The sequence below is a fragment of the Vanacampus margaritifer genome, chromosome 18 (genome assembly GCF_051991255.1).
Source record: "Vanacampus margaritifer isolate UIUO_Vmar chromosome 18, RoL_Vmar_1.0, whole genome shotgun sequence".
Lineage (NCBI taxonomy): Eukaryota > Metazoa > Chordata > Actinopteri > Syngnathiformes > Syngnathidae > Vanacampus > Vanacampus margaritifer.
Window position 1 is genome coordinate 8695458 of NC_135449.1, and position 24025 is coordinate 8719482.

At 40.3% G+C, this 24025-nt stretch overlaps 1 protein-coding gene across 2 annotated transcripts in view; it reads left to right on the forward strand.

Moving 5' to 3' along the window:
- wnk4a (WNK lysine deficient protein kinase 4a) overlaps window positions 1-24024 on the forward strand; it is a 37767-nt gene extending 13743 nt beyond the window's left edge. The window contains exons 3-21 of one of the 2 annotated variants that reach the window (XM_077550378.1): window positions 980-1152; window positions 1218-1438; window positions 1517-1674; window positions 5243-5331; window positions 5405-5624; window positions 7954-8275; window positions 8523-8653; window positions 9812-9885; window positions 10742-10877; window positions 10963-11079; window positions 13168-13341; window positions 15132-15186; window positions 15277-15408; window positions 16245-16978; window positions 19218-19296; window positions 21182-21620; window positions 21804-22012; window positions 22563-22657; window positions 22735-24024. In XM_077550378.1, coding sequence (XP_077406504.1) covers window positions 980-1152; window positions 1218-1438; window positions 1517-1674; window positions 5243-5331; window positions 5405-5624; window positions 7954-8275; window positions 8523-8653; window positions 9812-9885; window positions 10742-10877; window positions 10963-11079; window positions 13168-13341; window positions 15132-15186; window positions 15277-15408; window positions 16245-16978; window positions 19218-19296; window positions 21182-21620; window positions 21804-22012; window positions 22563-22657; window positions 22735-22737 — 3561 coding nt within the window. In that variant the 3' untranslated portion in view covers window positions 22738-24024. The remainder of the gene's footprint in view (window positions 1-979; window positions 1153-1217; window positions 1439-1516; window positions 1675-5242; window positions 5332-5404; window positions 5625-7953; window positions 8276-8522; window positions 8654-9811; window positions 9886-10741; window positions 10878-10962; window positions 11080-13167; window positions 13342-15131; window positions 15187-15276; window positions 15409-16244; window positions 16979-19217; window positions 19297-21181; window positions 21621-21803; window positions 22013-22562; window positions 22658-22734) is intronic. The other variant, XM_077550379.1, reaches the window with a different exon arrangement.
- Window position 24025: the final 1 nt, after the last annotated feature.

Consider the following 24025-nt stretch of genomic DNA (forward strand, 5'->3'; position numbering starts at 1 on the left):
GAGTGTGTGGATCCATGCTATGTGTTAGCATATGCTAAGCACAACAAACAAACAAGAAAACAAACAAACATTTAGCTTAGCATAAACATTTTTTTTTTTTATTGACAGTAAATTAGACTAAAGATGTATTCTGCGTTCAGCAAATTGTTATAAAATGTTACGCTTTTACCAGCCTAAATAGTATGTAAAACTAGATAGTGAGTGAGTGTGTGGATCCATGCTATGTGTTAGCATATGCTAAGCACAACAAACAAACAAGAAAACAAACAAACATTTAGCTTAGCATAAACATTTTTTTTTTTATTGACAGTAAATTAGACTAAAGATGTATTCCGTGTTCAGCAAATTGTTATAAAATGTAAAGCTTTTACCAGCCAAAATAGTATGTAAAAGTAGATAGTGAGTGAGTGTGTGGATCCAAGCTATGTGTTAGCATATGCTAAGCACAACAAACAAACATTTAGCTTAGCATAAACTTATTTTTTTATTTATTGACAGTAAGTTAGACTAAAGATTTATTCTGCGTTCAGCAAATTGTTATAAAATGTTACGCTTTTACCAGCCTAAATAGTATGTAAAACTAGATACTGTAGTGAGTGAGTGGCTTCAAGCTATGTGTTAGCATATGCTAACCACAGCCCTAGCGCCTTTGATGTTATTGTTTATGAGGTTTTGATGTAATGTAACGTTATTAAAAGATCATACTGTACAGTTTCCTATGTTGTATTTGCTTTTATTTTACTTTTGTTTGCTCCCATGTCTGCACTGCAAATACGATTAAGACTCTGTTTTCAATTGCCTTATCTGGATAAATAAATTAATGTTAGATAAATAAAATAAATACATGTAAATATTACAAGCCTCAATATTTAAAAAAAAATCATGAACATTACAAGAAAATCGTAATCATGATGCCTTTTGTCTCCAATGTGGGCTAAGTGTTAACCTATGCCTAATAATAATGCCTGTGATGTCGCAGACTCGTAAGCTGACCAAGGCGGAGCGTCAGCGCTTCAGCGAGGAAGTGGAGATGCTGAAAGGCCTCCAGCATCCCAACATCGTGCGCTTTCACGACTCGTGGAAGTCGACCATGAAGGGCCACAAGTGCATCATCCTGGTGACGGAGCTCATGACATCCGGCACGCTCAAGACGTGAGTACCGACCCACCACTAGTAGCCAAGATGGATCAACATTGAAAACAAAATGTCTTCTGTAGCTATCTGAAAAGGTTCAAGGAAATGAAGCTGAAGCTGCTGCAGCGCTGGAGCCGTCAAATCCTGAAGGGGCTCCATTTCCTGCACACGCGCACGCCGCCCATTATTCATCGCGACCTCAAGTGCGACAACATCTTCATCACCGGGCCCACCGGCTCCGTCAAGATCGGCGACCTCGGCCTGGCCACGCTCAAGAGCGCCTCCTTCGCCAAAAGTGTGATCGGTGAGCTTGTTGGACGGAAAATGACACCCGACCTCTGCAGCTTTATTGACAAAAAGTATCTCTTCACCATGTTGACAGGAACGCCTGAGTTCATGGCGCCCGAGATGTACGAGGAGAAGTACGACGAGGCGGTGGACGTCTACGCCTTCGGCATGTGCATCCTGGAGATGGCCACCTCCGAGTATCCCTACTCCGAGTGCCAAAATGCTGCGCAGATCTATCGCAAAGTCACCAGCGTGAGTAATGGAGCCCCCCCCCCCCATGTGTGTCTAATGTCTTTAGTAAATGTCAGAATTTCCTCACATGAGACAAAGCAGTGTTGGCTTAGCAGGATTTCCATGTGTGTGATTGTGCTTAAATCTCATCCTCTCGTCGTACTAGTAACTTTGTGTCAGTCAACTTATGGACAGATGTCACTGGGCTGAGCGCGGCCTTTCGCCAAGGCCAAACGAGACTTACTCGATTGATACATCATAACGTTCCACTCTTAACATGAAAAAACATGAAAACTTGCAAGCTTACTAAATTTTGGTTTCGTTTGTAGAATTCTGCCCCGTGTGTATTTTTTATTTTTTTTTGCATTGCCATACTATCTGACTTAGTTAATTAGTTAGTAAGTAGGTTTCCACAGAAACTACACACAGTTACTTTGAGTTAGTTAGTTAGCTAGTTAGTTAGTAGGATTATGCAAAATGCGCCAAAACTATTGTTTGCTAGTCGATCAGTTAGTGCAAGGTAGGACTGTTTGATTATGGAAAAAATAATAATCTCGATTACTTTGGCAATAATTGAAATCACAATTATTCAAACAATTATTTAATTTTGGTACAAAACAAGAAAATGGTTAAGCTTTTAAAACTATTTAGACCAAATAAAAAAAAAATAGAATCTATAATTATGTCAGTTCCTTTTGGACCAAACATAATTTATAATAATATATTTTGCACTGTGCACGATCATTTCTTTTTTTCGTACAAAACAAGAACATTTTTACACATTTAAAAATATTAATACCAATTCTTTTAAAAAAGTAAACACTATAATTATGTAAATTCCTTTTGGACCAAAGATAATTTATAATAATATGTATTTATAATAATATATATTTATTTGGAGTGCAGCATGTGCACTGTGCAGTAGGACGATCATTTATTTTTTGGTACAAAACAAGAAAATATTTTAACGTAAAAATTAATTACAAAATATTAAGACAAATAAAATTCTTTGAAACACTTTAATTATGTATGTTTCTTTTGGATGAAACAAAATTTATTAAATTTGTTTCTTACTATTATGCTAATTTTATAATTGTGGAGTGTAATAATTGAAATTTTAATACAATTTCGATTAGGTTAGTTGTCAGTTAGTTAGCCAGTTAGTTAATGTGTTAATTGGTCTTTTTTTTTTTGGATGATTATGTAAACAACTCCAAAAGTTCACAGAGGCACATAAGTACCAAAAAAAATAAAAAATACTGTAGTTAGTAGGTTTAGTAGGCAGAAATCTACCATAGTTACTTGGGTCATTATTTACTTAATAGTTTGTATCATCATGTTAACTAAGTAATTGTCTTACTAACTAGCTCTATATAGTTTCTGTGTAATACCAACTAACTAAAATTTGTATGTACTTGTGAATTTTGTTTTGCACAATCACACTAACTGAAAGTAGTTTTTGTCACTAATCACTAAGTAACAGTAATTTTGTAATATTTTGCATAATCATGATTCATATGAGCCAAGCATCTAATGTGACATGAGTCATGCTAGGTGATGACTTTATGACGTGCATTAAAATGACAAAAAACACTGGCATGGCGACGTCAAATGTCTGCGCATTGGCGCCGACAGCACCACGGGGCGGGAATGATGTGTTTTGGAAAATTGTGTCCCAGTTCACCTTATGCCGTAGAAAAGGCGTCTGTTTGTCCACGGTTACATCACAAATGCAAAGTTAGAAAGTGTTAAGTGGACGATGTCGGCGAGCGGTTCGAAGGTAGCGGCGTTAGAACGCCGCCGCAGTTTCCCGCGCACGTTGTAATGTTAAATTGCACACCTCATAAACGAATGCCAGCGTGCCGCGGGGAGTCCATAGCGCTAACATGACCCCAGCTGTGGGGGTGGGGGTGCCGAGCAACTTGCCCCCACAGGCCATATTATTAGGTACACCTGCACCATCTAATGAAGGATTGGGCCATGCGTGGCCCGTGTGTCAAATACCGGGGCCATGTCGTACTTTAATCTGGCCCATCATGCGTTTTCATTTTTAAATTTGACATTTTTTAATGTATTCATTCAATTTTCATTATTGGTTTTATTACTTTATCTCATTAAGTAATTGTTTAATTGATTTATTGTAAATGAATGAAAAATTGTATTCGGTTCATCGGCAAGATAAATTACAAATTCAACATGGTCAAAAAACTGAAAACTAAGTATACAACTGAAATAATTAAATAAATAAATAAATAAAAATAAACAATTACATAGATGTGATTAACATTTATTTATAAATAAATATATTGCATTTATTTCATTAAATTGACTGAGGTTTTATTCATTTTTGTTGATTGATTTATTGTAAATAAGGAAACACTTATAAAATCATTATATAGATACAGTTAACATTTTTCATGTTTTAATTAGCTTTGATTAATGTTTTTGTTCAGTTTATTGTAAATACATTGAAACTATTAATGTAGCTTCATATATTTATTCAGCATGTATTATATATGTTGTTGAGTAAATACTTAATTAAAAAGAATTAATTCTATTTTTAAATTTGCATTATTTTATTAATATTTTATCAGATTTTATTAATGTAGCTCACTTAATAGTTTGTTATTTTTAGTAAAATAAACAGATTTATTAAACATTTCACATTTATGTTTTTGTTCAATAAAAGGTTAATTAAAATGTATATTGTTTCATTCCATTATTTATTTCTCTTGTTATATTGTAAATAAAATGCGAAAAACATTCATAAAAAGCAAATAAATATTTTATGTGTACATTAAAATTTTGGTTTATTTTATAAAATTAAAAAAAATGAGCGACTCTTCTTCATCTTATTATTATTAATATTTTCATCATTTTTGCAATTATTAAAAAGTACTTATTAATAAAATACAATGAAATCGGTGTATAATATTTTACTTTGTAATGTATTTATTATGTTATCTCATCCACAAATGACCCTCTTTTTTTTTTCTGACACAAAAATATACGCAAAACAAGTTAGCATCTTAGCTTGTCTCCAAACAGATGACGGAACTCCTGCGCGACATGTCCGATAACAACACGCCCGAAAACCAATTGTTGCTGTGTTTTGACTTCACCTCAGCCTGCTGCTGCTCCTGCGGGCCGCAGATCTTTTTGACCTCGCCACCTCCTCCGCCTCCTCCTCCACCGCTTATCTGCGCTTCAGCAGGCTGCGCTAATCTAGCCGCATTCTCGTGATAACGCTCGGGAGAAGAAGAAAAAAAACTCCCTTGCTCCTCATGCTAGTGTGGCTTTGAGGTTTTCCACAGGAGCTTTTTTTTTTTTTTTTTACACTCCAGATTGAAAGCAGCAGTAACTATCAATGTAGCATTTTTATCGGGCAGCACAGCAATTCACTTTAAACTCTAAATTGTCCATAAAGGATGTTATCCAAGTTTAGTGCTTAAATAGCGAACTAAATAACCCCGATTTTAGTTAGGTAGGTTTTAACTAAAAACAGATTTAGTAATTCTGGCCATTATTTTGTGGTTCTTGTCTTTGACTCTTTCTGTGTCTTCACTGAATTTATGCCACATACATGCAGGGCATCAAACCTGACAGCTTCTACAACGTGAAAGTGCCCGAGCTCAAAGAGATTATCGAAGGCTGCATTCGCATGAACAACGACGAACGGTACAACCCGTCCTCCCTCCCTCGCGACATCACATCTGGTCGCTTCTAAGCTGTGGAATGAACGCTGTCATAGGTACACCATACAGGACCTGCTGGAGCATCCCTTCTTCCAGGAGAACCACGGCGTGCACGTGGAGCTGGCCGAGGAGGACGACACGCTCAAGTCGGGCCTGAAGCTGTGGTTGCGTATGGACGACACCAAGAAGCTCCACGGAAAGTACAAGGACAATAACGCCATTGAGTTCCTCTTCGAGTTGTACAAGGACGTCCCCGAGGAGGTGGCGCAGGAGATGGTGAGGAGCAGCAACACGCAGCCGCAAACCCACAAATTAATTTTGGGGAAAAGTATATCTGTAAATTTGAATTAATATTAAAAAATAACATAAAAATGTGATTATATATAATGCTATATAATCCAAATATAAATTGTAGTATAATCTGTAAAAGTCCCTTTAAAAAAAATCTACAGAAATGTTGTCTTTTTCTAATTCTAAAAATATTTTAATATTATAAATTGTCAAAATCTTGTCCATTTGTTTTCATTTATTTTTTTAATCTGAAACAAATATTTGTGTTTCCTTTTTAGATTTAAAGGTACGAAAAAGAAAACTTTTTGATTAAATCGACAAATTGTGTGTTTCATTTTCTTTGATTTGTATCCGAAAACACCCTATTTCATGTTAATGATTAAAAAAAAAATTGAGATTTTATTTTTCAAAGGTGCATTGTGCCGTTTAAAAAGATAATATTAAAGCGTTTTCTACTTCATCCATGTTCCACCAATGCCCAGATGAGCACGATATATATTTTTTGTTTCTTTTAGAAGGTTAAAAATATTTAAAAACAAAATTTCCAAATAGTTTTTTCTGTATTTTTTTCTGTATTTTAATGTTTTAGGTGTTTTTCAAATAGTAAAAAAATAAAACTTGTTCTCGCATGAAAAGATTAAAAAAAAGAAGAATCTTTAGGATTGTATCTAAGCAAATTTGTAATTTTGTTTCTTTATTTTTACCCAAAAAACACCATTCAGTCACCATTTTTTTTTTTTTTTAACTTCTCCACATATTGTGTGTATTTGATTTTTTAGTAAATCAAAAACAATGGGAAATATTTTAGGTAATTTTTTTAGGGAGAAATAAAAACCCAAAGCAGACTTTCAAATGAAACCAGTACATGTACACTAATTTCTGGACTATAAGCCGCTTACTTGCATTCGACCCTGCGGCTAATACAAAGGTGCGGCTTATCCATCAGATCACAAGGGATCGCACTATAAAGGAAGCGCAAGAGCGTCAGGCAGAGCAAAACAAACCAAGTGAGCCCAAATTACAGTAGGAGAGACAGAATTTGCACCCAAGAAAGTAGCGGGAACCCGGTGCGGTAACATTAAAACACCTGCGCCTTACAGTCGGGTGCGGCTTATATGTGTAACAAAATCGAGTATTCCCCAAATTTGTCTAGCGTGGCTTATAGTCCAGAAATTACTGTACATGTTTCAGCCGTTATTTTTGTTCAGAAAAACTTTTTATTTTTTAAAATTTGGATTTAAAAAAGAAACTATAACTCCTTACCCAAAATAGGATTGTTTGGCCTGGGTGGAGTATTTGACTTCTATTTTGGGATTTTTCAATCGATTTTTGTAAAGCTCCCGTTCCGTCGCTGCGTGCTTGTCGCCCGTCACAGCAGTCCAGCCTGTTATGTTGTTGAGTTGTTGTGACAGCTAATGCGAAGTCTGACAGGCGTGAAGAGAACACTCCGTGTCGCTCAAGGGCAAAGCCCTTTTTTTCACTGGAAAGAAATGTGAGTCGTAAGGAGCCCTTTAATAACGCCGTGGCCGTAGAGGTGACTTTTAATGAAAAGCGTTCGCTTTTCATCGAGATTAAATTTCTAATCAGTACGCGGATGTCGTAATGCGACTCGGCTGTTGAGGGGCTGCTCGGGACTCGATGTCCCGCTCGGCTCGCGCCAGCTGCCAAAACGCCGCTCGGTGGGACGTCACATGACCCGTCCACGTCACAGTCGCGTCTGTCCATCAGTTCAGGCTATTAACTCATTCACTGCCATTAACGGCTATTAGACGTCAAAAATTAATTTGAACTATTTCTATTAGTTTCACTTTTTTTTTAAGTACTTTTAGAACAGATATAAAATGTGTGATTAATTGTGAGTTAACTATTGAAGTCATGCAATTAATTACCATTGAAAAAATTATTAAAAAGTTATTCAAATTAAAAATTATTGTCTGACGTCCCTAATTTTTGATAATCTTTTCTTTTTTTTAATTAGGGGCATCAGGCGATATATTTTTTTTTTATTGTAATTAATCACATGACAACTAGTTAACTCAAGATTAATCACAAATTTTATATCTGTCTAAATGTGCAACACATTTTTTTCTAGGTTTTCATACTCTTGTTAACAAAAGTGGAAAAAAAAAGTGAAACTAATAGAAATAGTTCAAATTCATTTTTGACGTCTATAGCCGTCAATGGCAGTGAATGAGTTAAAAATCACTTTAACAAAAAATTGGAGGATCTGTGTCTGAACATGTTTCCTTACATAATAAGCATACACATTGAACTGTTCAATGTTTTGCCCTGACCATGTGTGCGTGTTATGCAGGTGGTGCTGGGCTTCGTGTGCGAGGCCGACTTCAAGCTGGTGGCCAAGGCCATCCGGGACCGAGTGACGGCCATCAAGCGCCAGCGGGAAAAGCTGAGGCGGCAGGCCGAGGAGCAAAGGCCACGTTCGTCCTCCCCGCAAGTCGGCGATGTCGCGGCCGCAGAGTCCCCCGCGCCGCCTCCACCCTTGCCGTCCCCCCTCCTGTCCCCCGTCACCAGCTCGGCCGACTCGGGCGTCAGCTCCGGCTGCCCCGCGGAGACGGAGGAGCCCGAGGCCGACCAGCCCTTTCACATCCGCCACAACAGCCTCTCCTCGGCTAATTGTGCGTCCGCTTTACGTAATGCGCCTCGCTTGTTGAAAATGTAACACGCATACACAATCATCAGCTTGTGACTGACACATGGAGCCATGTGGGAGGCGTGAAGAACTCAATGTTTAGCCTTAAAAAAAAAATGCATGCAAATGTTATATCAGACTGAGAAAGTCAAGCTCGAGGTCATCAAGTGTGTCTTGTGCATCTGTGTGTGTGAGCGTCACATGCTAACGCTGTGTGTGCTTTGTTGGGACAGCTGACTGCGAGACGGACGGCGACCTGAGCTCTTCGGGCCTTCAAGACCCCCTGGAGGCCACACCCCCTACCTCCTACGCCAACTCCCCGACCACAAATGGCTTCCCCGTTCCGGCCCTACGCTTCCCTTCGGTGAGTGGGCGGACATTGGGTACGCAATTTCACATCCAATTGTAAAATGCTGTTAAAAAGATAATGCTCACTCTTAGAGGTAATATCCTTGAAAAAAATCCCATATATTTTCAGTAAATATATATATATATATATATATATGTATATGTGTGTATGTGTGTATATCCCTTTAGATTAGAACTGTCAAAATTAAGCGATTAATCGACAATTTAAACTCATTTGCTCCCAAAAACGTATACATTTGTTCTATTTGAAATATTACTATGTTCCCAAAAAGGTATTTATAATTTTTTTATGTTTTTTTTTTTTTTTTAATGCTAGAGCATACAGAAGGCTTTGATGCAGCCTCTGAACTGAAGAGAACGCTTGAAGCACAATGGTAGTTATTACAAAAACGGCCAGCAGGTGGCAGCAGGGTATAAGAGATCAACCAGGGCCATGTTGCAAAAAAAAACAAAACAATTCCCAGTGTTTTAAATTTGTGAATAATGATGTAACTTAGCTCTATTCTAATGCTAATTGCTGCAAAATGGGAATAGATGAGAAAGAAGAGACTCTAATCTTTCTTTTGGTAGGTTCCATGTTTTTATAGCACACAATATTCTGTGGGCCTTGCTAAATCAGTCAAAATCCAATAAAACAGCCGGGAGCAAAGGGGGTTGCTTCAGTGAAAATGGCTGGGAGTGAATGAGTTAATAATCAAAAAATTGTTTAGAGCCATTTCTAATATAAAATTGTCCGAATCCTCTGATTTCAGCATATCGATAGTAATTGATCACTGATTTATGTAGTCCTTCATGAAAGAACACTAATTATCTTATGTGTTCAATCAAAATAAGACATTTGCAAACCAAACCGGTAACATAATACAAGATGAATCCACCTTTTTTTTTTTTCATTATATAAATACGGAGTACAAAGTAAACATTAATCACTGGTAAATAAACAGTCGGGGGGGGGGCTTTTATAATACACTTAAATGCAAAATTAAAATGAGTCTGATTAATCGATAGAATAATCGATAGATTGCAAGAACTGAAAGAGTTGGAGAAAAGGTGGTCTTTTGATGTGCCGTTCCAATACTTTTGGAGGAGACTGAATCGAGTTAAACATGGTGCTGTGTATGAAGCTGAAATCCTTCTCCTTGTGTCTTGACAGAGCATTGCCGTATCCAACAACATGGAAACTGTCAAGCCGGGATCTCCGAGTGGCTTGAACTCTCCTGGGGACAGGTACGCAACCCCGCTCCCCCCCCTCTTCCTCGTCCACATCTCTCCATGTGCCACAAAAAAAGCTGGAGGCAGGACGGACTCCAGGTGGCTTTCCTTAAATGTGGAAGGATTTTGTTGGGGGGGTTGGTTCTCTGCATAAGAAAGAGCCTGCAGGGAACTTTTGTGGGACCTCCAAGCTTGTGGGTTTGCAGAATAATTAGCTATAGGTTACTATGGCGGATCAGTTGGAAAAGTTGCTAAGTGGGCAAGGTAGAGGAAGCAACGCAAGTTAGCTAGCAATGACGGATAAATATTACATTTATTTACATTCAATTTGCTTAAGTCCTTTTCCATTTAGCAGATCATCAATATTTATTTTAGAACATTAAAAAATATTTCCCGCGGCATGTAGGGTCACTCATGATGCTTACATTTAATTGGTGTTATGATTATAAGGGGATCTTTGGGGGGGGGGGGGGAATCACTCCTCTAAGAAGTCCTTGGGTACAGGAAAAATAGTAGTCGTAACTTGAAAGCTGGAAGAGTCAGGGCTAAAGCGGAGGCTTCTTGCCAAGCCCATAAATGTTTGGGCAGCCCGCGACGCAATTAGCCTCGGGTGAAGGCTATTTAAAAAAAAAAAAAGTACACGGAATGTTCTTCTCGCTTCTCTGAAACCTAAAACGCGTTTATTGTGTTTGCTTAACACACACTAGACAGACACCATATCCTCACGAGTACATATTTGTTTCCTTGTTTACGCCTAAACCTCCACATGCTACCAAAGACAATTTTGTAGGATCTTGGACAGAAAGCAGAACAAATCCGAATGTCTAATTTACAAAATGAAGTCCCCGTGTGTGTTTCTTCTCCATTACAGCTACGCCTCGGACGTGACATCCGGCCTGAGCGACGGTTACGAGGGCGTATCGGAGAAAAGCGAGAAAACGGTGGCCAGGCGGACCGCCGCCAAGCTTTTCAGGAGGCGGGTACGCTCCAGGCTGCGCATCACCGGGGTACGATGACATCACACTGCGCGCGTTCTCTTAGCACTTTAGCCTCACCGCTAATTGCGTGTGGTCCCCCTGAATTCCCCTGCAGCTGTCCGACAAGGTGGACCGGGTGGTGGAGTGTCAGCTGCAGACGCACAACGACAAGATGGTGACGTTCAAGTTTGACCTGGACGGAGACAACCCGGATGACATCGCTGCCGTCATGGTGGGTGACAGACAAACTTCCGTTAATTCGAAGTGAGGTACACACTAGGACCCGACCTATTAATTGGCTGCCGATTATTGGCATTCGGCCAAAATAATCGGTCAATTGATTATTTTCCCCTTAAGACGTTATCATCGAAGAAAACAGAAGTTTCCGACGCTGCGAAAGTACCCTGAATGCACCATTTTGCTTGTGTAGGATTAGCAACGACCAAGTGTGTAGCGTATGTTATTCTGTTGTCCCTAAGCGTCCTTTAAGCTGTTTAATGACACCCGAGTTGGAGGTAACTGTAAAACTATAAACACACGACGATAAGAAATACATCCACTGTATATTTAAAAACAAAACATGCTTCGTTTTTAAAACATCGCTAGCCTAGCGCTAATGCTAAAAGCAAAGGAAGGATCCCATTCAAATGCTAACCGGAAGTTAGCATCGATTTCGAAAGTGTTTTGCTGTGGGAACACATACCCACAGGTGAGATAACGCTACGCAAAGGCACAAATTCTTCCCAATGTGTGAAATATGAGTCCAGTCCAGTAATTTTCTTCTGTACTCACTTAAAGTGTGTACCCCATGGATGCAAGGCACCACACTGCCCTCAAGAGACCAAAACGCACAGAAACAGCCAGTGTTTGTTCTTACTGTTTTTTCAGTTACTATTATTTTTAGTTTATTCTATTCTTATTTCACTTTCTTATTATTTTATTTTGTTATTGCCTTTCCAAGTTATATTTATATAAGTTGATATTTCAAGAATTCAAAGTCTTACTTTCCTCATTTTGCCAAAAATCTGCTTAAAAAAAAAGGATTTTTTTTTTAACTTAAACTCAAGAAAATCACACTTAATACACCACAGGATAATAATCCCTTCTTATTTTTTATTTTTTCTATCTTGGCTCTTATGGTTATGCGACTGATTGATTTGCTACCCACAAAATGAGCGGCTGTCGATGGTATCTTGGCACGGCGGGTTGGCGCGGAATGAAGGCGCGCTGACAGCTACTCGGTCACCACGTCTGCAACAACTGCGCGAATGTGCAGCATGGGGAGATGTTTTTGCCGGGAAGGAGTAATGAGCTAGGAGGAGGAGGACAATTGATGACTGGACACACAAATAGAACATCCTGTCCACTTCACGGTCACAGTACATTTACTTACGCTCTGCACTTAATGATCCGTTTGTATGCTCTATAAATACAAATGAAGTACTTTTACAAGAAGAAGCTGGACTTTGGCGATACATGTAAACATTAGTGCAACTGAAATGGTACCAAAACATTTGTACTGGGAAGTGGATGAGGATGAACATGGGACAACTGCCAAAACGCATAACATGCTTGGCATTTTTATTAGAAGTAAAACAAATTTACAACGCTGCAAAGTTTTATTGCTTAGTGTTAACATTTAGCCTTTTACGCAGAACTCACATGTACTTGTAGGGAGTGCATACAGCTTCTAATCAGTGAAAAAAATACTCATATTTGCTGTACTTGTATGGCGTGCATACACCTACTAGTGGTTAACCATTTAAAAATATATATATTTTACCAGAGGGAGAGCACACAACTACTTCTCATATGTAATGTAGTTAGCTACTAATCAGCAAAGTGGAGGGAGTGCATACAACTCATCAGCAACGAAACACATCCACATTTACTGCACTCCGAGAGAGTGCATACAAATACTAGTGGATAATCTATTAGAAAAAAAACATTACTCATGAGTGAAGAAACATCCACATTTACTGTACTTGTAGGGAGTGCATCCACCTGTTAGTGACTATTCAGTGGCGAAAGGTCAGTGTATTTTTAACCACATATTTCAATACAGGGTTGATCAATAAAAGTGCTTTGCAATTCAAGAAAGTTCCCTATTTATTGTACTAAATTCAAGAAAGTTCCCTATTTATTGTACTTATAGGGAGTGCATACAGCCACTAATGAGTGAAAAAAACATCCATATTTAGTGTACTTATAAGTGCAAACAGTTACTAATAAATGAACAATGTTCCCTGTACTTGTCAGAAGTGCATATAGCTACTATGGAGTGCATTCATAAGAATTGTGTTTTTTTTTTTTGCTGCAGGTGCACAATGAGTTCATCCTGCCGTCGGAGAAGGAGGGCTTCATCTACCGAATGGGCGACATCATCAAGCGGGCAGAGGCGCTCATGGCCAAAGAGCAGCCGGTGCACCCCAGCGGGCAGCGCCCCCCGCAGCCGGCCTTCCACAGCGCAGCCAATCCGCTGTCATCCTCCCAGGTCAGCGAGAGTTTATTCCTCAATGGCCGCCTGCACCATCGTTATTGTGTATTGTTTCCTCAAAGCTAGTCATGATGTCATAGCATGGGAAGCTCGCGTGTCCGTGTTTGCATGTGCGAGCAAGGGTGAGGCATTCCAGCTATCTGTTCTGTGGTAGATTTGCATCTGAGGTCAGTTTCTATTCTGAGACTGTTGGGAAGATAAAAAAGGGAGTTGGACAAACTCACCAGACTCAGGATGCAAATAGACACAGACTACAGAGTTCCTGTGTAATTTAACATTTAGAAAAAATAAAAAACTTGTCGGTAATATACAGTATATAGCTGCTACTCAGTGAAGAAACTTAAAAAGGTAGCTATCTAGCAGACTTGTTGCCGGGCAGAATTTGTGTGTCTTGTAGTGTGTGCAAAGCGCTACTAGATGCTAATTGGTGAAGATTCTTTCTTGACTTGAAGGGAGTGCATACGTGTACATATTCTTGTAGCTAATCAGTAGTGCGATATCCACCATTGTTGTACTTGTAGGGTGTGCGTACAGATACACATGAGTGAAAAACATCTGTTTACTACACCTGTAGGGAGTGCATACAGCTACTAGTGGCTTATCCCGTAAACAAACAGCAATACTAAATATACTGTACAATTAGGGAGTGCATACATCTGTTAGTGGCTAATCGGCAAAGACATCCAAAATTACTTTATCTGTAGGGAGTGCATTCAGCTACTAGTGGCTTATCCCGTAAACAAACAGCAATACTAAATATACTGTACAATTAGGGAGTGCATACATCTGTTAGTGGCTAATCGGCAAAGACATCCAAAATTACTTTATCTGTAGGGAGTGCATTCAGCTACTAGTGGCTTATCCCGTAAACAAACAGCAATACTAAATATACTGTACAATTAGGGAGTGCATGCATCCGTTGGTGGCTAATCGGTAAAGAAACATCCAAACTGACTGTATCTGTAGGGAGTGCATACGGCTACTAGTGGCTTATCCGGTGAACAAACAGCAATACTAAATATACTGTACAATTAGGGAGTGCATGCATCTGTTAGTGGCTAATCGGTAAAGACATCCAAAATTACTGTATCTGTAGGGAGTGCATACGGCTACTAGTGGCTTATCCGATGAACAAACAGCAATACTAAATATACTGTACAATTAGGGAGTGCATACATCTGTTAGTGGCTAATCGGTAAAGACACATCCAAAATTACTGTATCTGTAGGGAGTGCATACGGCTACTAGTGGCTTATCCGGTGAACAAACAGCAATACTAATTATACTGTACAATTAGGGAGTGCATACATCTGTTAGTGGCTAATCGGGAAAAACACATCCAAAATTACTGTTACTGGAGTGCATACGGCTACTAGTGGCTTATCCGGTGAACAAACAGCAATACTAAATATACTGTACAATTAGGGAGTGCATACATCTGTTAGTGGCTAATCGGTAAAGACACATCCAAAATTACTGTATGGAGTGCATACGGCTACTAGTGGCTTATCCCGTAAACAAACAGCAATACTAAATATACTGTACAATTAGGGAGTACATGCATCTGTTAGTGGCTAATCGGTAAAGACACATCCCAGATTACTGTATCTGTAAGGAGTGCATACATCCACTCATCAGTGAAGAAACATTCATATAAGCTGTGCTTTTCTGAGTGCATGAAGCCACTTTGCAGTGACAAAACATCCACATTTACTGCACGTGTAGGAGTGCATACAGCAACTAAGAAGTAGTTAATTCACTCCCAGTTGCTCTGTCTTTTTTTGCAGCCGGATCTGCACGGTCAGAGCCTTCCACAAACTCACTTCTCCTCCTCCCTGCCCGGTAAATCAGCTATTCATATTATTTGCATGACATGTCAATGATGTCATCATGTTTCACACTTGCGTGTTTGTGTGTGTGTGCGCGCCTCAGACTTTGCCGTGGCGAACCCATGCACGGAAGATTGCGGCTCGCCTCCGTGTACCAACGGCGACATCTTTGCCCCAAATTTGACTTTGCCCGGTCGCCCGCTCGTCCGCTCGCAGTCATTCCACAACGCGCCAGGTAAATCTTTGCCTCTAGGTGGCGCCGATAAGTGTTAAACTGGTTGCCAAGTATCAAAAAGGAAAGGAGGAAAAACTGTCGTCTCGTAGATTTAATAGTTTGTACTTGTTTGCCACCAAAATAATCCTATGTTGACCCTCCTTGAGGCAATTAATGTTATCTTTGACTTATAATATATTAAATTTATTCAGTCATTTACTTTTCTTGTGGGGCATGCAGCAACCTCTTTAAGGTATTTAATTAAATTTATAATGTATAATATATTCTGTTCATAGTTATTTGGTTTGATATAATATTAAATATAAACATACAAGTTTAAATATTTTCATTTATTTTTACTGTATTTAAAATACGGAATGTTTTTTTAAATATAGTGCATACATTTAAAATATATTACTATACACTGAAATTTTATTTAAAAATTATTTATTTTTTTATTTTTGGGTTATTTTATTGTAATTTATTTGTTTATTTCTAAATGCATGTAATGTATTGTAAGTTCAGTGGATGCAGATGTAAAGAGAACATAATTCGTTTCTATTTACATAATGTTATTAAAACAAAAAAGAGCCCTGTGACATTTCCAGTGCTCGCCAGTGGCGTGATGTGCAAATGAGGACTTACTGGTACTTTCAAGTCCAAAATGAGTCCCAGAAGCGCACATGGGACACATTTGCGCTTCCCCGGCAAACACGATGGTGACGGAGTCGCAATTACACACGGAACAAAATGTTATTGTTGAAAGAACGAGAAATTTTCACCCCACACGAAGGCTGAGGAAAAACTGTGCGTCTTCTCTTGTCCGTGTGGATTGATTGCACATGTTTGTCTTCCAGGCTCTCCTCTTGCTTACCACCACACCGCCTCCCTGCTGCCCCACTACCACGTGCCGTACATGGGCAACTTCCCGTTCCAGTACCCCGCCAGGCCGCTTTCACCCAAACCCGGAGCTGCGGCGGGCGGCCTCCATCCCCCACTCACCCGCGTGTCCAGTAGCCCCACCTTCCCGTCTGTCCCTTCCCCGGTACCGCCGGGCTCCCCGAACCTCCTGAAGGACAGCGAGAGCCCACCCGGGGTGGCGCCCACCCAGCGGCATCCCGGCATGTGGCCCCCACACAGCCAGCCCCTCTTCTCGTTGGCGAATGTCATCTCCATGGCCATGAGCATGGCGCAGTCGTTCATCCCTCCCGCCCAGCAAGGGATGCCCTCCTACGGGGGCTTCCACCCTCAGTCGGCGTACCCGTACCCGCCGCACTACCAGACCCCCACACTGGAGGTGCCTTACCCCACAAACGTCTACCCTAGCTCGGGGAACACACCACCCTCGGACGGGTTCCCTCAAGGTTGGCGGGACACCACGCCCGCTACCCCGCCGAACACTCCACTGCAGCAGACCGGGCACCCCGCTTCCTTCGCACCCCTTCAGGAGGGCCTCGGACCCTTCCTGGGCCAGGTTCCGGTCCTCTCTCAAGTGCCCAGTTCGACCTCGCTTTCAGATCTCGGACCCTTGCCCGGTTCGACCTCGCTGTCAGATCTCTCACCGTCGCCGACGGACAGTCCGGAGAGCACCGTAAGTCACAATATCACATACTAACACCAACCATTCACTAAAACTCGAGTTTTGATTTAAATCAGAAAAATCAACATACAGTGAGGAAAATAAGTATTTCACCCCCTGGTGATTTTGTGAGTTTGACCCTTTACAAAGAAAGGAACGGTCTATAATTTTCATGGTAGGTTCATCTTAACAGTGAGAGACAGAATATTAAAAAAAATCCCAGGAAATCACATTATATTAATTTTAAACATTTATTTGTCTTTTATTGAGGAAAATAAGTATTTCACCCCCTACCGACCAGCAAGAATTCTGGCTCCCACAGACCGGTCATGTGACCAGGAGGCACACACATTAGTCCTCTTACTTAATTGGTATTCCTAATTAAGTTCCCGTTACCTGTTTAAAAACACACCTGTTCACAGAATCAATCAATGCATCAGATTCCAACCTCTCCACAATGGGCAAGACCAAAGAGCTGTCTAAGGACGTCAGGGACAAGATTGTAGACCTGCACAAGGCTGGAATGGGCTACAAGACCATTAGCAAGCAGCTGGGTGAAAAGGAGTCAACTGTTGGTGCGATAGTTAGAAAATGGAAGACACCAATTGACCATCAATCTCCCTCGGTCTGGTGCTCCACGCAAGATCTCACCTCGTGGAGTGAACCGGATCATGAGAAAGGTGAGGAAACAACCCAGAACTACACGGCAGGAGCTTGTTGATGATATCAAGGCAGCTGGGACCACAGTCACCAAGATGACCATTGGTAACACACTACGCCGTAATGGATTGAAATCCTGTAGTGCCCGCAAGGTCCCCCTGCTCAAGAAGGCACATGTACAGGCCCGTCTGAAGTTTGCCAATGAGCACCTGGATGATTCAGAGGAGGCTTGGGAGAAAGTGCTGTGGTCAGATGAGACTAAAATCGAGCTCTTTGGCATCAACTCGACTCGCCGTGTTTGGAGGGCGAAAAAAGCTGACTTTGACCCCAAGAACACCATCCCCACCGTCAAGCATGGTGGTGGAAACATTATGTTTTGGGGCTGTTTCTCTGCTAAGGGTACAGGACGACTTCACCGGATCGAGGGGAGGATGAATGGGGCCATGTACCGGGAAATCTTGGGTGAGAACCTCCTTCCCTCAGCCAGGATATTGAAAATGGGTCGTGGATGGGTGTTTCAGCATGACAATGACCCAAAACATACAGCAAAGGCAACAAAGGAGTGGCTCAAGAAGAAGCACATTAAGGTTATGGAGTGGCCTAGTCAGTCTCCAGACCTTAATCCTATAGAGAACTTGTGGAGGGAGCTGAAGCTTCGAGTTGCCAAGCAACAGCCTCGAAATCTTCAGGATTTGGAGAGGATCTGCAAAGAGGAGTGGGCCACAATCCCTCCTGGGATCTGCGCAAACTTGGTGACCAACTACAAGAAACGTCTGACCGCTGTGCTTGCCAACAAGGGTTTCTCCACCAAGTACTGAGTCATGTTTTGCTAGGGGGTGAAATACTTATTTTCCTCAATAAAAGTCAAATAAATGTTTAAAATTAATATAATGTGATTTCCTGGGATTTTTTTTAATATTCTGTCTCTCACTGTTAAGATGAACCTACCATGAAAATTATAGACCGTTCCTTTCTTTGTAAAGGGTCAAACTCACAAAATCACCAGGGGGTGAAATACTTATTTTCCTCACTGTACATAAGTATTAGGCTACTGCCTTATAATTTATAAGGCATTCATTTGCGGATTAACATTTATAAATTATAAAAGTAATTACTTACTTTATTACTTTTTAAAAGTAAACTTAACTACTTAGTAAAAGTAACTAATTGTAAAATTAGCTACTTAGAAAGTAATTAGTTACTTTTTGTAGTAAGTAAAGTAACTCATTGTAAAATTAGCTTTTTAAGTAGCTAATTTTACAATGAGTTACTTTTACTAAGTAGCTAATTTTACTTTTAAAAAGTAGAAGTTGTAAAAGTAATTAGTTACTTTTTTAAAAACTTTTTTCCCCTTCCATATTTAGAAGTTATAAAAGTAAATAGTTACTCAGCAAATTAATGATGGTATTTTTCTATTATGTTCTATTTATGGTGTAAAAGATGTTTATAATAAGTAAAATGAGCTCAATAATAAATCCTGGAATTGTGTTTTTCAATGACATCCCCTCCAAAAAGTTTGGAGGAAATTGATGTGATGGTTGTATAGCATCAACAAGAAACTCATTAATACCTATTTTTCCCTCCCATCTAGTTATCATCTATCAGCACTCTGTCCGAACTGAACGCCGGAAGCCTGACGACTTACAAAGTGTCACCATTGATCTCCCCAGGTAAAAAATTGTTCAAATCGTAGTTGTTTGGTTGTAAAAAGACACGTTTGTTTGCAGGCTAAATACAAACGCACATGTGCTTGTTTATGCACACACAGTGGCCATTTTTACCGTGTTTTCCCTCTAAATACACGCCGCTTTTTGCCTTTTGACGTATTTCCTCCTCCTGGCTGACACCATCGCTTATTGCCCCAGGTGCCATTGCGTAATCTCTGTTACGGTAGCTAATGTTCCGTCCCGTGTGGGCGTAGGTGCCATGGCGGCCTCTGCCCACCGCCGGCGACCAATGGGCGCCCTGACAAGCTCATTTACAGGCCTCCCTCCCCCCTCCCACACCTGTCTGTGTTTCTAGACTCTAAACAGAGTCCCTCTGTGTGCATGCGCCCAACCTAAACCCTCACCGTGGTTTACTGCTACAAGGACGCCTCGTGGACAGACTGAGACGCGTCGGTCTTAATGCAACACTTAAGAACAAGAGAGTACCAGTAATGAAGCCGCGGAACGCCATAATACAATAAATACCATGCAAACACAAATTTTTCCAACGTCACTAGCGTGCAGCGTGAAAACATTACCGATTATGATAGCATGTAAACAAATTAATTTCACTAAGTGAAGATAACATTAGCATGTAAAAATTATTTTACAAACTGTACTTTTTTATTTTTATTTTTTATTTTTTTTATAAATCTAACTGAACTAGCATGTAGCTGAAAGCAATATCAATTGCTTACTGTAGAAATAAGTTATATCAAGTTATGCTAATTTTATTAGCATGTAGCTGAAAGCAATACTGATCAAATAGGTTTTATCAAGTTATGATAATTAGCATGTATTTGAAAGCAATTTCTTTTAATTACTGTTCTAATCAATTTATTATTAAACTAACTTTACTAGTATGTAGCTGAAAGCAGTATCAATTACGGTACATATTGTACAAATAAGTGATGCTAATTTTATTAGCCGTGTATTTGAAAGCATTTTTTTAACTTACTGTTCAAATTAATTTATTATTAAACTAACTTTACTAGCATGTAGCTGAAAGCAATATCAGTTGCATACTGTACAAATAGGTCTTATCAAGGTATGCTAATTTTATTAGTTTGATCATATTAGGCTAATTTTATCCGCATATATCTGAAAGCAATTTCCTTTACTTACTGTTAAAATTATTTTATTATCAAACTAACTTTACTAGCATGTAGCTGAAAGCAATATCAGTTATATACTGTACAAGTAAGTTTTATCAAGCAGATGCTAACGTTATTAGCATGTAGATGAAAGCAATATCATTTACATAGCATACAAATTATTGTGATCAAACAGATGCTAATGTCTCTAGCAGCTGAAAGTAATATGTATTTCATAGTGTAAAAATAGTTAGCATATAGATGCTAACGTCATTAGCATGTTGCTAAACGCAATATAAATTACAACAGTCATTAAAACCCCAGGTCTTAATTGAACACCGTGGCAAAATTTAGGAAAATAGTGCTAAAAAGTACACGTGAACTGTACACACTTTGAGAATCAGTGGATTAGATACTGTACAAATGTATTTTGATCAAACTGATGCTAACGTCATTAGCATATAGCTGAACGAATCATGGCTAATGATGGTAGCATTAGAATAAATTTAAAAAATATATATTTTCAATGAGCTACCCTCTGAGGAGCAATGAGTAGCTAGTCAATCCATCGTCAGGGGATGATTGATTGGTCCCTTGTGCTCACTTGACTGATTAGATCAGAAACTAATCACTGCTGATTAGCGATACACAATCACATCAAAAGCCCGCCCACATGTTCCTACTCACCGACTGGGTTAGAAGCAATACACCAAAAGAAAAGCCAATTATGAAGACGATTTCCTTTTCCCTGACAGGAGGTCTGGCCGCTCCAGTGACGGTGGGTCGTTTCCAGGTGTCGCCCATCTCCGACGTGCCGGTCGTCGCCTCGCTACCGCAAGAGGACGCGGGCGGCACCGAGGAAAGGCAGGGAGAACCCGAGACATGCCCGGGTGCCCCCCTCCCCACCAGGGAGGAGGAAGAGGTGACGGAGGAGCGTCCAAGGTCGAGGAGACGCGGGCGCAGGCGGGCGCACAGCCTCAGCTTGATGAGCACGTCCGCCGACAGCGGGCTGTCGGTGACGGCGCCCGAGGCGGAAGGCCGGCTGTGGGACGGCGCGGCTGGCAGCCCGCAGTATGGCAACGCGCTTCACCACCTGTGGACCATGACCTACAGCCACAACGTCTCCTACATGAGCAGCGACGACTCGGACAGCGACGAAGACATGCTGGACGAGCTCCAGGAGCTCCGAGAGAAGTGAGTAACTTCATTTTGGTGACGGATGTGTTTTTCAGTTGTTACAGTCTGCTGGCATTGGGGCCAAGTTGGGGCCGTGTAATAACAACTTACCTCAAATTTGACCTTTAAATTCCATACAGCAAATTTATCCAGCTACCCGTCGCTATTTGTCAGCCATCTTGTGCATTCCTGTGGTTGCAGACATCTGTCGGAGGTTCAGGAACTTCAAGTGGCGCAGAAGCGGGAGATCGAGGATCTGTACGAGAAAATGGGCAAGGTCCCGCCACCGGGCATTCTTTCACCGGCCGCCATGTTGTCCAGCCGCCAGCGCCGCCTGTCCAAAGGCGCGGGGGGGTTCCCGCCGTCGCGCCGGAACAGTCTCCAGCGCTTGGACATGCTGCCCAGCCAAGGTGACACCATTTGGGCACTTAACTCATTCAAACCCAAAAACTTATACATGTTTTTAATACTTTGTCCTTCACTCCCAAAAACGTATTTATGCGTTTTATTTTTTGTGTGTGTGTTTTTTTTCATGCTAGAGAATACAGAAGGCTTTGATGCAGCTTCTGACCTGAAGAGGTCACTTAAAGCAATGGTAGTCAGCCAGCAGGTGGCAGCAGAGTATAAGAGATCAACCAAGGCCATGTGGCAAAAAAAGCTCTTTTTGCCAGTATTTTCAACAGATTTGTGAATAATGATGAAATTAGCTCTATTCTAATGCTTATTGCCGCAAAACGAGAACAGATACAAATGTACTTTTTTTCCTGATGAATTAAGAGACTCTAATCGATCTTTTGGTAGCTTCCATGTTTTTATAGCAATAGAACACAATATTCTGTGGGCCTTGCAAAATCCAGTAAAACAGTCGGGAGCGAAGGGGGTTGCTTCAGTGAAAATGGCTGGGACTGAATGAGTTAATCAACATTTTAGTCAATTAAATGTATACTTTTGCCATTTCAGGTATCATCAGAAGAAACTCTCTGGGAGGAAGCAGCAGCAGCTCCCAGGACAAACCCAGCAAAGGTGTCACCTTCGCCTCAGACATCAGCAGAATGGTGAGTCCGTGTGTCCGTCCGTGCATGTCCTCTTCCCGTTTGTCCGTCTCACAATCTCACTTGCGTCTCATTCCTAGTAAGGAACTCTCAGCAAGCAACTGCTAAACATCCGGACTACCTCATCTGATAGCGTCCCGAAGAAAGAGACGGTTGGGGTGAAAAAATGACGCGCTGCCACAAATCCGACGGAATGTGAAGGCGTTGCTGGGAATAACAATGTCACACCCGCTCAGTCAAGAACTACACAAGTTGATTCCACGCTGCCGCAGCCGTCCACTTGCATTGTACAGCACACCATTTTTTTTTTTTTTTGACGCCAGCCATCTTGCAACAGACACAGATGACAAACTGTGAGATGGCTGAAGACAAGCCGTTGAAATGCAGACCTCCGCCACGGGGCGAACAATTACAATTTTGGATGAGCGTCAACTAAGTTCAAAGCGTGGAAATCAAGTGTGTTTTATTTGCAGTTTGGCTGAAAATTTAATTTTGTGCATTGGGGTCATTCCCTTGTGTGCAACAACCACATTTTGGATTTGTGTACTAATTGTTGAACCTTCAGGTCGTAATTATTAATCATTATATGACAATGAAAATATCTACAAATATTTTATTAGTGATCCCAAGCCTGAATTTGGTCATGAATTCAATGGGGGGGAAATCTAATACATTCCTTTCTTTACTAATTGTCTAGGTCAAATTCTGTTTCTACAACCATATTGATATATTAAGAAATCTTATAGTGCAAAAAAAATATTGCAATTCGATGATAAGTGAAGGGAAATGTGAAACGTGTACAGGAAAAAAAAATCTTATGTGCTCTTAATCTTCTCGCTCCTTGGCGGAGGTAATCAAGCCAGTATATGATGCAAATACAAATCATTTCCAATATGTTATACTACTACTACTGGCTTTTCTTTATTGTACATGTGTGTATATACATGGTAGAGTGCATTTATAGACTGTTTACACAATTAGTCTCACGGGAAAAAAAATAATAAAAATAAACATTTTAGTTTTAGGATAAATCGATCAAGCACCTCATGCACTTTAGCATTTTCATTTAACACACTTCTTGTCGGTCAAACTGTGTTCATTATGAAAATAATAAAACAAGAGGGAATGTCCAAGCTGTCAATGTGCCTTAGCAAATGTTCACACTGGACATTGAAAAAAAAAATAAAAAATCAAATAATATATTCAAAGATTTGCAAAATAAACAATGTGCAATGTAGAATAAATGTACAATTATGCTGCTGCCATCTGTGCCTTTTCCCTCCTCTTTAGAGTCTTATTTTGTATTTCTCCTACATTGGATGTTCACTCTAGTGGATTTCCCAGCTCAATAAATACTCATTTAAAAACAAT